This window comes from Python bivittatus, unplaced genomic scaffold, assembly GCF_059951505.1.
Source record: "Python bivittatus isolate LINGU-HERP-01145 unplaced genomic scaffold, Pbiv_v1 ctg000210_np1212, whole genome shotgun sequence".
Taxonomy (NCBI): domain Eukaryota; kingdom Metazoa; phylum Chordata; class Lepidosauria; order Squamata; family Pythonidae; genus Python; species Python bivittatus.
Genome location: NW_028277053.1, coordinates 7,234,435 through 7,248,080, shown reverse-complemented (window position 1 = coordinate 7,248,080; position 13,646 = coordinate 7,234,435). Strand labels below are relative to the sequence as shown.

The following is a 13,646-nucleotide window of genomic DNA, read 5'->3' as shown; positions in this document are numbered from 1 at the left end:
CGTCATCTACTTGCTGGAATAAATCATCTACTTCAATGAATAAAGAGTCCAAAATTCAGGCAAAGCATTGATTGAAACAGATCTGGATAATCAGTTTTATTCAAATGCAGCTGAATAGGCCACCACTTTCACAAAAATAGAAGATTTAAGCCTAGTGCATAAGCACAATGGCCTTCCAGAACCAGGGAGGGCTTTTTCAGTAAAAGTCGTCTAATTGCCCGTGGAGACATTCATTGTCTTTTGTAACCATGGGACCGGTAGAGGGAGAAGGTTTAAGCCAAGGAGTCCAAGTTAAGATGGGTATGCAAGGAACAATGGAAATTACTCACAGAGAGCCTCCAACTGTTCAAGCTTCCCTCCCTCAACATCTTTATGCAGAAGATGCCACACAGTGCAGTTCCTCCACTTCATTGCTCTCAGTTCTCTGGTAAAACAAGGTGCTACTGAAGCTGTGCTGGAGAGTGATAGTGCCACCAATCCTGGCCATCTCTGTGTTCAGTAGATGGGGCAGGGCTTAAACAATGTTGCCACGGATGAGGGAGGAAATACCCCAGGCACAGTGAGGAAACCATCTGGGACCATCAAGTGCCTGGGTTGGACCATTCATACGAATCCTCCATCCCTGTGGGGGTTTATAGCATATGTTTATAATTTCACTCCCATTTGAATTTCAGCAGCCTCTGAGGAAGGCATATGGTTCTGTAAGCCTTTACTCTTTGGAGGGCTGTGCAACAGGGAACACTAAATAATATTTTGAGGCAGAACACCCAGTCCTTCTCTTTGTCTGAGTTGTGAATGCCTTAAGGAAGAAGCCTCCTTCTCTTTCTAAAGGCGGGGTATCTATATCTTATGGAACAAATTCTCTGTTCGTAAGATATAGGAAAAAAATCACAATTAACTGTTCTCAGATCTCATAAAGGATGCAATACTTGTGTACACAGAGAGTTGGTTCTTGCAAACTATCCCTTATAACTAGACAATTTAGATAATCTGTTTCAAGCACCTGCATCCAGTTTCTGAACATGACGGAAGCTGGAGCTCTGATTAAACTATCCTCCACATTAAGGGCACTCGTATGCCAACTGAGGGAAGCATGTTCCTCCGAAGCTGATCATTTGTCTTCATCATCTTTGACCATCCTTGAGTGCCTTGACAGGAATCTCTGTTTGGAAGATAATAGGAACCACGATTACTGAGAGAGAATCTAATGTATCATCAGCCCTGTGGGAGCAATTTGTATTCATTAATGCTCTCACAAATTAACTTTTCCTGATTAATATGTGAGTGTGATAGGCACAGGGGCTGTCCTGCTTGAGTTGCTTTGATAAATCAGCTTTGGCTGTCATCAAAGGCTAATTGAATGTTAGCCTCACATCTCTTGTCCTTTCACAGTGTACTTTCATGCTGACTGCCAGAAGCAGGTCAGGGAAGAAGCTTGCCTTTTGTAGCATGGAATTAAAATGCTCTTTACCTCAAGGACCAGGTACTGTACATCAATGCCAACATGTAAGTTTTTGTTTAAACAATGCTCCACTTTACCAGCCCCATCATTCCATTCAAGAAACAAAACCCTTTGGTTTTAAGGTGGCATTGCAATATGTTTCCAAGTTCCATTCATTTTTCAGAAACTAAGGTAATTAGAAAATAAAATACAATAAACCTGGTAACCATATCTTTATTACAATGTTCAAAGTTATAAATATTGGGCACATAAGCTCTTTCCCCCAGGAGCCGTAATGCTCAGATTCCCAGGTTCATTAAAAATAAAAGCAAGTAGCTCCTAACTAGTTGTTTTTCTAGCTAAGCCCTAGGTTTTCTAGGACCAAACAGTGCCTCTAAAACATCTGATAACATCTGAACATCTGATAAGTTTATCTGACACTAAGATGGCAGAATAAATATTATTTGTTTATTTTCTTCTTTTTTTAAAAAAAACCCTCTTCCATATTATAATTTTTTATTATAATGGCCCAGCTGATGAGAACAAGCCTTTACTACTCAACCTCAGGATCAGTGAGAAGATATGTTCAGCTGCTGCATAATGTCCCGATTTGTTACTTAGACCCAAGACTTTAGAGATGGAGCAATGTTCTTGACTGGACAAAGTGATCCTCAGTCCCCCAAAGAGAGGGGACTGACTGGCTCTCACAGAATCATAGAACATGGAGGTCAGAAAGGACCAACAGGATCCCTGAGTAACTGCTGTCTGGCCTCCATGTAAACATCACTAGCAAAGAAGAATCCACCATCTCCAGAGGTAATTTGCTCCTTTGTTGAATCACTATTACCATTAGAAAATGTTTCCTGGGTCTACCTTCAGTTATCCTCTACATTAAACTAAACTGAGGTTACTTGCTCAAGAGAATAAGAAGAGGACTAGCAGCTGGGAAAAAAAGAGGAAAAAAAGAGGATATGTGTAATAATATCCAAGCAAGAGACTCAGGAGATCTCTCTCCAGCTATCCTCTCTGCAACAAACTGAAACTCAAGATACAAGCAGAGAGTAATTAAGTGGTTCGGTAAAACTGACTATATTGATGTTAATTAGAATTCTCTGTACAGTATGTGATTGTTGTCTTTTCTTGTATTCCCCTTTTTATATCTATGGATTTGGCTTCATTGGCTTAAAAGGAGGGATTTCTTATTATAAATGCAAGACTGCACAGTTCATGCCTTCTCTCTACTCTGTATTTCCAGGCTACAAACAGGAAAAGTCAAACCATCTTCTTTTCTCTCTTTTCTCTAGAACTGCTTTGAAAAGAGAAGTCCTGAGCAGAAGCACTAAGAACTGCATTCCCCCCACCCCCCACCTGGATAGATTACATGCCATGGGGGGCCATGGGGGAGCAAGGGGGAACAAGTGATAAAACAAGAGTGCAACATTGCAACTCAGCCTCTGCCCCTTTTGTGCATGCATCAGGACAATGCTCAATTGGTCTGCAAATGCCTCTCTCAGGTGCCTTTCCCCACTTGCACCCAGCCATGGCATAGAGCTGCCTTAGCAACCTTCTTTTCCCCCTTGTCCCCACAAAGCTGCTTTCATCTTGTTCCCCACCAATGAGTAAGCCAGGCTTTAAACTGTCCTTAGTCCCACCAGAGTCAGAGTAGCACTTTCCCCTGATTTCAAGGCCATCCAAGGGCAGCCTCAGAACGGATACAATCTGTTAGGCTTTGTCTCCCATTACCTTGGATGAAAGTCAGAGGGAAGAGAGGCAGTCAAGGCAGGGCTGGGATTGGCAATGGGGATGGCCACTTTCATTCCCCTCACCAGTGGGGGGTGGGGGGAGGCTGTTCACAGTTGTGCCTGCAAGGGAGATTGCTCTGTGCACATGTATGCAATATGCCAACTCCATGACTTGATTCAATTGAGAAAATGCTGTAAGAGTTTATTACTTCAACAATGTCCACAAAGGACTGTCCTTTAAAACACTATTCAGATGAAGCTCTAAAACCATCACATTCTTAGTCTTTTTGGCATTTTCAAATTTTAATGTTGAAGTTCAAAGCGCTTTCCTACAGTCCATGAGGTGACACAAAAATATCTCTGTCCCCACAACCAACTTTTCTTCTGCCTTGGTGAAGAGGCACTGGAAGGTAGAGTTTGGGACAAGCACCTGCCCTTCCCCTCCCAGCACACCCGCCTTCTGGGCAGCAAAAACAACAACTCATCACTCTCCTTCAGACAGGGGTGGGGTGGGGCGGCAGGAGCCTGTGAAGAGATGCATGTGTGCATGTGTGCATTAGTAGAAGGCAGGTCTGGTCCTCTCTTCTTAAATATACAGGGTGTACCAAAAATCCGGCCCCATTGGCCAGTAGATGATCTAAAGGAGCCCATCACATAAGAATTTGCCAACATCAGAGAAAAAGTTGCTGTATTTAGGAAGGTTCAAAGGTCATGTATCAAACGAGCAAGGAAGTGTTTAGAAGAAAATGGCAACCAGTTCAAACATTTAATATAATTTATATAATAAATTGTCTACAGTACACCCTGTGCTTTGTTTTACAGAATGAAAGGTACAGCATCGTGTGTTGTGTTTAATATTAGGTTGGTAAGCAGCTGATATTCCTTGAATTATGGAAAAAGCAATATGTTGCTATTCACTAAAACCAAAATAACTATAATTTATATTTTTGTAATTACACTGTTAGGTCCCAGTGGATGTTTCACTTCAGTCCAGAGAATAAATCAAGGGAAGCAACAACATCTGAAGGAATGGAATGCTCTCCCGTTTCTAATGGGCCTTATCCCTTGTTAAATAAAAATCAATATTCCTTACATACTTATAACATTCCTATTAATTAGTTTCCTGTCTCTTGTGGTCTCTTTTGTTTTTTGTTAAGGTTAATGTTCAGCCCTGACAGTTCCTCTGGAACATGTCTACCCCTGCATGTGGTATTGAGGGCCACTGAGAGGTCTCACCCCTTGCTGCTCAGGGACGGTCCAAACCAAGGGTAGCAGAGGCACCCTGGTGCCCAGTCAGGGAAAGCCAGCACAAAGCTCTCCACACAAATCAACTTTGGCTGGGTCTGGCTACTGTCTTCACGTTGGGGTGCCCTAACTACAATGTGATAGCAGTACAAAGGACAGGGGACAAGGGTTCCTGCTCTCTGCTTCTGTTGTAATTTTGGCTCAAATACACTTTTTGTACATGCAAGTTTTCCATGGTTTGTCAGAAACTGAAGCACCTATCACACACATAAGTCTACTGTCTGAAACAGAAAAGCAGGCAGTCTTGCGCACATAGGTTTCACAGGCATAATTGACACAGAAGATCTTTTTGTTTTGGAGAATCCACAACAACAGTATTTTTCCTAAAAGCACTTGCTTGTTCTGGGGGCACATGCCAAGGAAATGTATGCAGTATTGGGTACCTTTATGCAAAAGGGGCTACACATATCAGTGCAGAATATTGCCAAATGGGAGAAAGAGGAGATATTTGAAAGGTCACCTGATTGTTGAGGTGTAGGAGACTTTCATCATGTTAACTGCATGTGTGTGTGCACTCACAGTTCTGCTTAGTGAATGCAGACTGAAAAGACAGCAGAAAACCTTTTATGTAAAAGCAATTGCAATGGGAAGATAATTGGGAAAATTTCAGACATTTGCATAATGAAGGGACTGTTGTGTCTTGCAACAGAAGATACAGAAATCTTCAACCTAGGTGACGTGTACATTAAGGCTGATACATTTATCAAAATAAGTCTTTCTTGTCCATTCTCATCTAGGTTTTGTTTGGTGTGGGAACCAAGAATACATTCTACCCTATGCCTCCCCCCAAGAATCTTAAAATATGTATTGTTGCTGGCAAGGAAATGATAAAGGAACATAATTAGGCAATGATGACCCCAAAACAGAACATAGATTCTTTCCTGGATGCCACAAGCCATATGTGCTTGCCTGATGTTTATAGAATCTTCATTAGTGAAGAGCCTTAATAGATAAGAGACTCAACTGGAACATCAATGGTTGAGATAAGGGCAAGTGCATAACCAATCTGACGATTCACAAGGGGCTGGAAAGAAAAACACAGCAGAAACACAGCTTCAGAAAGTGACAGGCCTTCTTTGTATCACTGCTTGTTCTTCAGACTTCAGTCAGACAAAACCTTGCTGTTCTGGATCATTTGTTGTCCCCCAGCCTTGGAAACTTAACAAAATGTTCTATTTTGGTGGCTGGACTGTTCTGTATGTCGTTATCATTGTTCTGCAAAGTGGAACTCGCATGGGAAACCAGCACAGCTTACTTACAAAGGAGGATTCTCACAAATCATCTGGTGAACTTGGAAATATAGAGGAAGAGGCCCATTTTGATTTTAAGGCTTTTCTGGAGAACCTGAAAGCTGATTTTTTAAGGAGCTTGAACTTATCAGCAATACCTTCACAAGAAAAGATCAAAGAGGAACCACCCCAATTCATGATTGATTTATATAACAGATACACCAAGGACAAATCCTCCAGTCCTCTAGCCAACATTGTGCGCAGCTTCAGACCTGAAGGTATGAGTAGTTTTCAATGCGTAAGCTAGAGTGATAGTTGGAATCCTAAACACCATTTGAAATGCTCTACTAACAGCTTTTTATATTTTCCACTTGTTTTCTTTTATAATGCAAGAGATAAAAAAGAAAGTTTTAAAAAGGAAAATTAAAAGCACCAATAAATTGTCAATGTAATTTGCATTAGTGTTTCAGATCAGTGTTAGCACTTTCTCCTTCTATAGTTCCTTTACAAATGCAGATAGAAAATTCTACTAAAGCATAAGGTACAGCTATCTGGGGTCTGAATAATCTCTAGGTATTCTAGACATCTCAGGAATCATGAACATTTGCCAAAAAGTAGTTGTGGCCCCAAAATCAAAAGAAAGCTCACACCATTTCATTTCCTCCTGACCTCCATGTTCTCCTGAGCCAAAACAGTTCTGCTTTGATAATGGCCCAATGCTTTGGGGTCTTTCTAATTAGCATAGTTGAACTACAGAGTAGTCTTAGCTTTCAGCCATGTCATTTTCCGTACTGCAAGGTGGACTAAAAAGCTTTCAGTTTTGCTCCAGTAGGAAGAGGACTTTAAATACTAAATTTCTTCAAAAAAACTAGAACAAATTTTAGGATGAGAAGCTGATCAGAGCAAATTCAGAAGGCAGAATAATGACATTAAAATGTGTGCAGTACACATTATTTGGTGGTAAGATATATGAAGGAAGGAGATTTCCCCACTCCATAGAAATACACCCCAAAGCAGATCTGCCTTGGGCTCTGATCCCCTCGTCCCACATTTTAGCCAGGTATAGCTAAGATCTCCTTGTCGATTAATGGTTTAGGTAATTGGAAGGATGGATCAGAGAAGTAAGTGTATTGAGCTGCTGTCCTCCTATATCCACTTTGGTTGCTACTGCTATGTGAGCATGTGCATATAACTTTACACTGCAAATATTTCAACTTTGTCATTGGCAGCCCTAAACTGTTGGCTGTTTTAAGGCAGGATCTGGCCGTTCATTACTAAATTCTATCAGCTAGAATAAAGTCTTTGGATGCATAGTTTGGTATCTGAAAGTAATCCATGATTTTGGGCCCCAATTTTCAAACCACAGTGAGTTTTTTAAAATCTAAACATTTCTAAAAGGGAAAGAACTGAGGGGAATGTTAAATGACCACGGATTTTTGCAACTTCCTAAACAACAGCCATGGAATGGGGGTGCTTATCCAGTCACAAAATGTCAAGGAGGGAAATGGGTGGTAGAGACCCCTGGCCATTTATCAGGTGCCAGAGAGTCGTGGTGAACAGCATAGCATCATCTGTGAGAGAGGTGTTTCTGGGAGTTACAGCAGCAAAACAGAAGGCCAACTGGTGAGGCTAAAAGAACAGCAAATTGCCAAAGAGGGCACATATAAGGGAGAAGTGGGCATTTGATGTCTACTCACAAACCCTCTCTTTTGAACTCTGAGTGTTTGGTTACAACTGCTGTTTCAGAGGGGACTCAGAGACAAGTCAATTGACCTAAAAACTGAGGACAAAAGTAAGCAGGGTCTGAGAAGCCTGTCCCCCTAAAGTACAACAAAACACCATTATCTAATTACTTACGTGTTTACTTATTAATTTGTTCTGTTTCATGGAAGAGGTCCCAACCCTGCTCATTACCAGAAGTTGGTCAAAATGGAACTCTTCTGGAAGGCATTTAATTAATTGATTGATTGATTTACCTAGAGCCATCCAAGTGTTAACTGTTATAGGAGCATCATTTTAAATAAATGGATGATAATAGTGTTTTTTAAAAGGTTTCACTACTTTAGTTGATAATATTATATAGTGGGTGTTTTCATCTGTAAACTGCCAAGAGTCTCAAGATTGTGGTGGTTTAAAAAAGTAATAAACAAATAAATAAGATTATGTGGAAGATGATACTCAGGGAAAAAACAGGTAAATCTCCAGTTCCTCCTTAGATAATTCCCTCCTCCATACACCCCAACGACTCAAAGCCACAGATAAAATACTAAACACATCATGTGTATTTTGACAAAAGTACAAAGCCCAACACTCACACATTTAGGCAAAGAAACCAGCTGATGCCTCCACTCTCCTTTTATAAACATAGATTTGAAACCCATAGAGTTCTCTAAAAGTTATTTTTTAAAAAATAAAAAGCCTATCCACTTTAATTTTGACCTTTTGACTACAGCAGAATTCTAGACTGATAACTTTCCCAATTGGTATAAATAAAGTTAGTAAAAAGTTACCCAAAGCAATACATATCACCCATTATTTGAAGTTTCTCTAACCTCTTTTTAAATACACCCAGTGTAGTGTAATACTTAGTGTTGGGTTAGGACTCAGGAAACCCATGTCTGAGTCCCCCTCAGTCACAGGAACCCACTGAATGACTTTCTGGCAGGCATATTCTCTCCACTCAACGTGCTCCACAAAGTTCTTGTCATTAGAACAATATTTACAATCATTAGAACAATAAGAACTCACGTACTTAATTTATTTTTATTTATTTTGAAAAACCTTGTTACTTTTTGAGGACAAATCTGATTTTTCATTATGCAAACCTCCTATCCCTTCAATGTCTAGATGTTACATTTCTAAACAAGAAGGCAGGACAGGTATGTTGTAGTGCTTATACATGTTCATCCACATACAGAAAATGTCACACCTTCATCCAAATTTTAAATGTTGCTGAATCTGTGGAGTCCTTGGGGTTCTCTGAGCTTGGTTCCTTTCTTGCAAACGTTTAATTACCTGGCTAGGTAACCGTTGCTGAATCTGTCTGAGATGCAGCTATTACATAATAGTGTGAGTAGATCTATTATGAGTTTAAGCATAGCCAACACAGTCAATTCAGTACAACCAACATACTATGAAACAATAATAGGAAAGTTGCATATACATATTTATTAGATTTATATTCCACCTTTATTTTTTACAATGGAAGGCAGCATACATAGCACTTCCTTCCCCTATTTTCCCCACAACAACCACTCTGTGAAGTGGGTTGGGCTGAAAGAGAATGCTAGCCCAAAATCACCCAGCTAACTTCCATACCTAAGGAGGATTAGAACTCACCATCTCCCAGTTTCTAGTCCAGCATCTTAACCACTATATCAAAGTAGCTTTCATATATATGGAAGAGAGTTCTTTTTTCATCAGTTATATGCTGGAAGATATGCCCACATCCCTGTTTTTCTTGTACTACCTTTCACTTATGCAGGCATAATTTATCCCTTTTACTTTGTTTTATATTAGCATTTTAGTAATACTGGTAATAAATTATTGAAGATTTAGTATTGGCCTTACTTCCCGATATTCATGTTCAAATTCATTTCTGTGCTAGACAGAGTCAATAATAATTATAATAGTGCTTATCATTTTCTCCAGCAGATATTTCTTCTCTCTCTTCACTGGAAATAAATCAGAAATATGTCTTGCTTTTCAATGTTTCCATCCCATGGCATGAAGAAGTAACTAAAGCCGAGCTGAGGATCCACATTGCATGCCAGAAAGAGGCAGAGTGTTTCCCTCATGTTCAAGGTAATGTAGTAGTTTATGAGGTGCATGAAGGAGATAACTGGGAGGAACCAAAGGATGTAAATAACTTCCTCACCTCCAAAGAAATCCAGGGATGTGGCTGGGTGACATTTGATGTGTCGAGCGCTGTGAAAAAATGGGTCAAGGCAGAAAAGACAAGGACTATCAATCGGTTGGAGACTGCAGTGAAGAATCTTGATCCAAGTGATTTCAACTGTGGGATTCTGAACATCAGTATAACTCCTGACTCAAGCCATTTGCCCTCACTGATAGTGTTTTCTAATGATCATGGCAACAGAGTCAAAGAGAATCATGCAGAACTTCAGGAAATGGTGGCACATGAACAGGAGGATGTGCTTAAGAATTTAGTAAAGAACAACACTGCCCACAGACGGAATACTTGGCCTATCCATGGAATCCACCATTCTCTGTCCAGAAGCAAACGAAGTATTGAACTCAACCATTGCCGGAAAACAACCCTCCATGTGAATTTCAAAGAAATTGGATGGAACTGGATCATTGCCCCTCCAGATTATGAGGCATTTCAGTGTAAAGGGGGCTGCTTCTATCCTCTGACCGATAATGTCACCCCAACCAAGCATGCGATTGTCCAGACCTTGGTGCATTACAAAAACCCCAAGAAAGCTGTCAAAGCCTGTTGCGTTCCCACAAAGCTGGAAGCAATTTCCATGCTTTATAAAGATGAGGCTGGAACCCCTACTCTGAAATACCAATATGAAGGGATGAAAGTAGCAGAATGTGGCTGCAGGTAGTATCAAGGGACCTCTAATTCATAATTTAAACATATTCTGAATGCAGTCCTTTTTCCTTGAATTTCTCATAGAATGGCACTTGTTTGTAAATCAGTGACTAAGAATGAGATAATTAATTTCTAAACTGAATTTCTCTTATACAGATCTTTCCTCCCCTTCTATATTTCCTCTGTATATTTACTCTATATTTTTTAGGTAGATATCTTTTAAAAATTCTCTCTGTGCCCATCCACAGTATTGTAAATATTTATATAAGGGTTGTGGGGTCTCTTTAACTGCAGGGGCTATTTGCAGAAGATTGACCATTGATCACAGTGTGCCTGGTTTCATGAATCTCTAATTGTGCCAACATTGAATATGTTTACAGAATTGTAATTTCTTCCCCTACCCCCAAAAGGGAGAGTGGTTTTTTTCCCACATTTCCATCACAGAAAAGTTATTGGGAAGGAGAGTGTTATGAAATATTTTTCTAGCAGTGTAATTATTTTCCAAGCAGTGAAAAAATGTCTTAGAAATGATGTGGAATTATGAATATAATCATTTTCCATTCCTTTTAAGTTCCTCTATGTTTATATTAACATGTAGTTTCTTTCTAAGCAATATGTTTCCTTTTTATGCTCCAAAACATATCTAGTTTTGTTTTTTCCTGCTTTCCAAATAACAAGATAACTGCTTCATGTTCCACAAGTTGGAAGTGTGTTATGCCACAAGCCAGCAGAGTTTGTTGTGAGAAACTTGGGCTGCCCATTCAATGTCCATCCTTAAAAACTAAAGTTCTGCAGAGAGATTGCTTGGCAGAGAAAGCAGATGGGGTGAGAATGGAATCCTTTCCTTAGCAGCTCTTCCTTATTGAGCAGCCACTCACCAGGAGTTTAATTTTTAAAGAAAGATTGGGCACATGAGTCTTGACTTCTGGATTGGAGAAGGAATTCATATTCATTCCAGCTACGTGTGTGGAAACTTGCTTTTGCACATGTAGTAGTCCTGAAGGCCTGTGTATTTGAATTTATTTGAATAAAAATAAAATAATTTATCATTCTTTAGCATTCTCCACATGAATATTGCTATATGGGTAGGAGGACTGACAGGAGTTCGATAGACTTACTGAGCTAAGTTGCACCAAAAGGGTAGCAATGAAACACACACACACACACCCCATTTTTGATCAGGATAAGGAAGCATAGTGAAGGGCACATTCAAGCAAACAGAACTCTGCTGAGCTGTCGCTTCTCTGTGCTTGAATAGGATAGGTCCTGATGTCATGATTACAGGATACAGTACTATTTTATCTGCCAAATACAGAGACATACATGTTTTCATGGCAGTTAGATTAGGTGGAAATTGGATGCACCATACCCCCATTCCCCAAACCCCCAAACCTGAGGAATGGCTTAGTATGTATTTTTTCCTTTGTGGTTTTAAGTGTTGGCAATGTCTCTCTGTATATTAAGGGGGAGCATGTGAATTCCGAAATGAGAGGAGAAACCTTCACCTTTTATAAGTGGCAGTTCACCATGACATGCTGCTAATCATCTGCTCAGCTGTTTTTGCCACTTTATGATCAGATGCAGAAGTCTGTTAAACATTACCTTTTTTCTAACCATAACTAACCTAGCAAGTCATGTGCACAAGGTGGTTGCAAAATATAAATAAATCTTATTAGTTGTAATGTGTATTTCATTGATTCATTGCCTGCTTTACTTTTATTGCCCACTCAAAATTTTCAGCTCTGACATTTAAACAATTCCTCTGAACCTGGTTTCTATGAATCTCTAAAATGAAGAGCCCTTGATTGATCAACAACAAACAGCCCTCTTCTTAGGGCTGAGAGAGAGGCTCTGTGCTTAAGGCAGGACTAGAACTCATGGTCTCCTGGTTTCTAGTCTGATGCCTTATCCACTACCCCAAAGTATCTAATATCTTTATTAAATCAACTCAAATTTTAAAAGTGTGCAAGTCCAGTGATTTCTAGATCAAAATGATACAAAACAGGAGGGAGCACAAGGACAGAAAGAGGAGCGAGCATGGATGTGGAAATCTGCCTGGTCAGAGCCTCAAAATGAAAGGTGGGAAGGCATGGAACCAACCCAGTCAGGCTTCTGGTTCACCTTCTCCCAGTGACTACTGGCATAAAGAAAAACAGAAAAAATTGAATAGGTAGATGAACAAACCCTTTTAGATCTCAGCACTCTCCTTCCACATATCATATCTGAAACCCTGAACTGCAGTTTTCATGGTATTGATTCTAGTTAGAATGAGATTCTAATTCTTTTACTTGCTCCCATCCTCATTTTTCAATGTTTTGGCATGTATAGCATTCTTTCCCCAATTTTTCCTAATAAGAATACACTCCTGTGGGTAGAGTATGCTGAAGAGGACTTAATCTGAATTTCCCTGGTTTTAGGACAACACCTTAACTACTCTATTCCACTCCACTGGCCCTCAGTACTTGGATGGATTTGAAAATGTCCTCACAGCCAAAATATTTACTTTTGTTTTTAAAGTATCCTACCTGCTTTGTTTCCTCCATGGAGTTAATTGCAGCTTGGAGGTGGGACTTCAGATTGAGAAATCAGCATATGGAAAATAAGAAAATAATAACACTAACTTAGTAATAAATCTGACTGCTGTAAAGATTACTAAAGTGCAATATGTAAATATCTTTGATATATGAAATGCGCTCCGTGTGCTTTTCTTATCACAAAATGACTCAGATATGTTACCTGTTATTCTGAAACTCACCATAACTTGGATAGGGCTGGCAGTTTGACATTTCCTACCCTCTCCCTCCTGCTATAGTGAAGACACCAAAAATAGGTACAAAAGAAGGAAGTTAGGATAGGACTGAAATCAAGTTGTTGTTTCATGGAGCAAACCTTCTCTAGGCTGTGTGATTCAGCACTCTAAAATATCATTTCTTTATTTTTCAGCTATGCATTCTCGCTGAGTCAAAAAGGTATAAAAACTAAAAGTACCCAGGCTGTGGAATTTGGCCCCAAAGATGCCAGGGTAGGATAAGAAGGGACCCAGGATTCAGAGTCTCTAAGACAGATAGATAGATAGATAGAGATAATGAAATAACATCAAATGACTATTCAACAGAAAGGAGCTATTCCATTGTCACAAGGAGAGAAATAAAATCAACTGAAGCTTTATGCATTTAACTTACCAGATTTTACCTCAAACCTGAGCAACTCTAAAACAAACCTAAACATTAAAGAACCAGCACCAAATGTCCGTGTACACAGAGCAATCCCTCCACCATAGTCTCTGTGGTCTCCAGATATAAAAGTGAAGACCTGTAAACTTTGAGGGACCAATAAAAACTTTTCTAATCATCTAAAGCCCTGCCTGA

The 13,646-nt window shown here is 39.7% G+C and overlaps 1 protein-coding gene across 1 annotated transcript; it reads left to right on the top strand.

The window, feature by feature from the left end:
* The first annotated feature begins 5,598 nt into the window (after positions 1–5,598).
* GDF2 (growth differentiation factor 2) lies at positions 5,599–11,272 on the top strand. Its single transcript, XM_007437053.3, has 2 exons — positions 5,599–5,995; positions 9,372–11,272. Exons 1-2 carry the CDS (start codon positions 5,656–5,658, stop codon positions 10,289–10,291), a joined length of 1,260 nt encoding a protein of 419 aa, XP_007437115.2. The 5' UTR covers positions 5,599–5,655; the 3' UTR covers positions 10,292–11,272.
* The last annotated feature ends 2,374 nt before the right edge of the window (positions 11,273–13,646 follow it).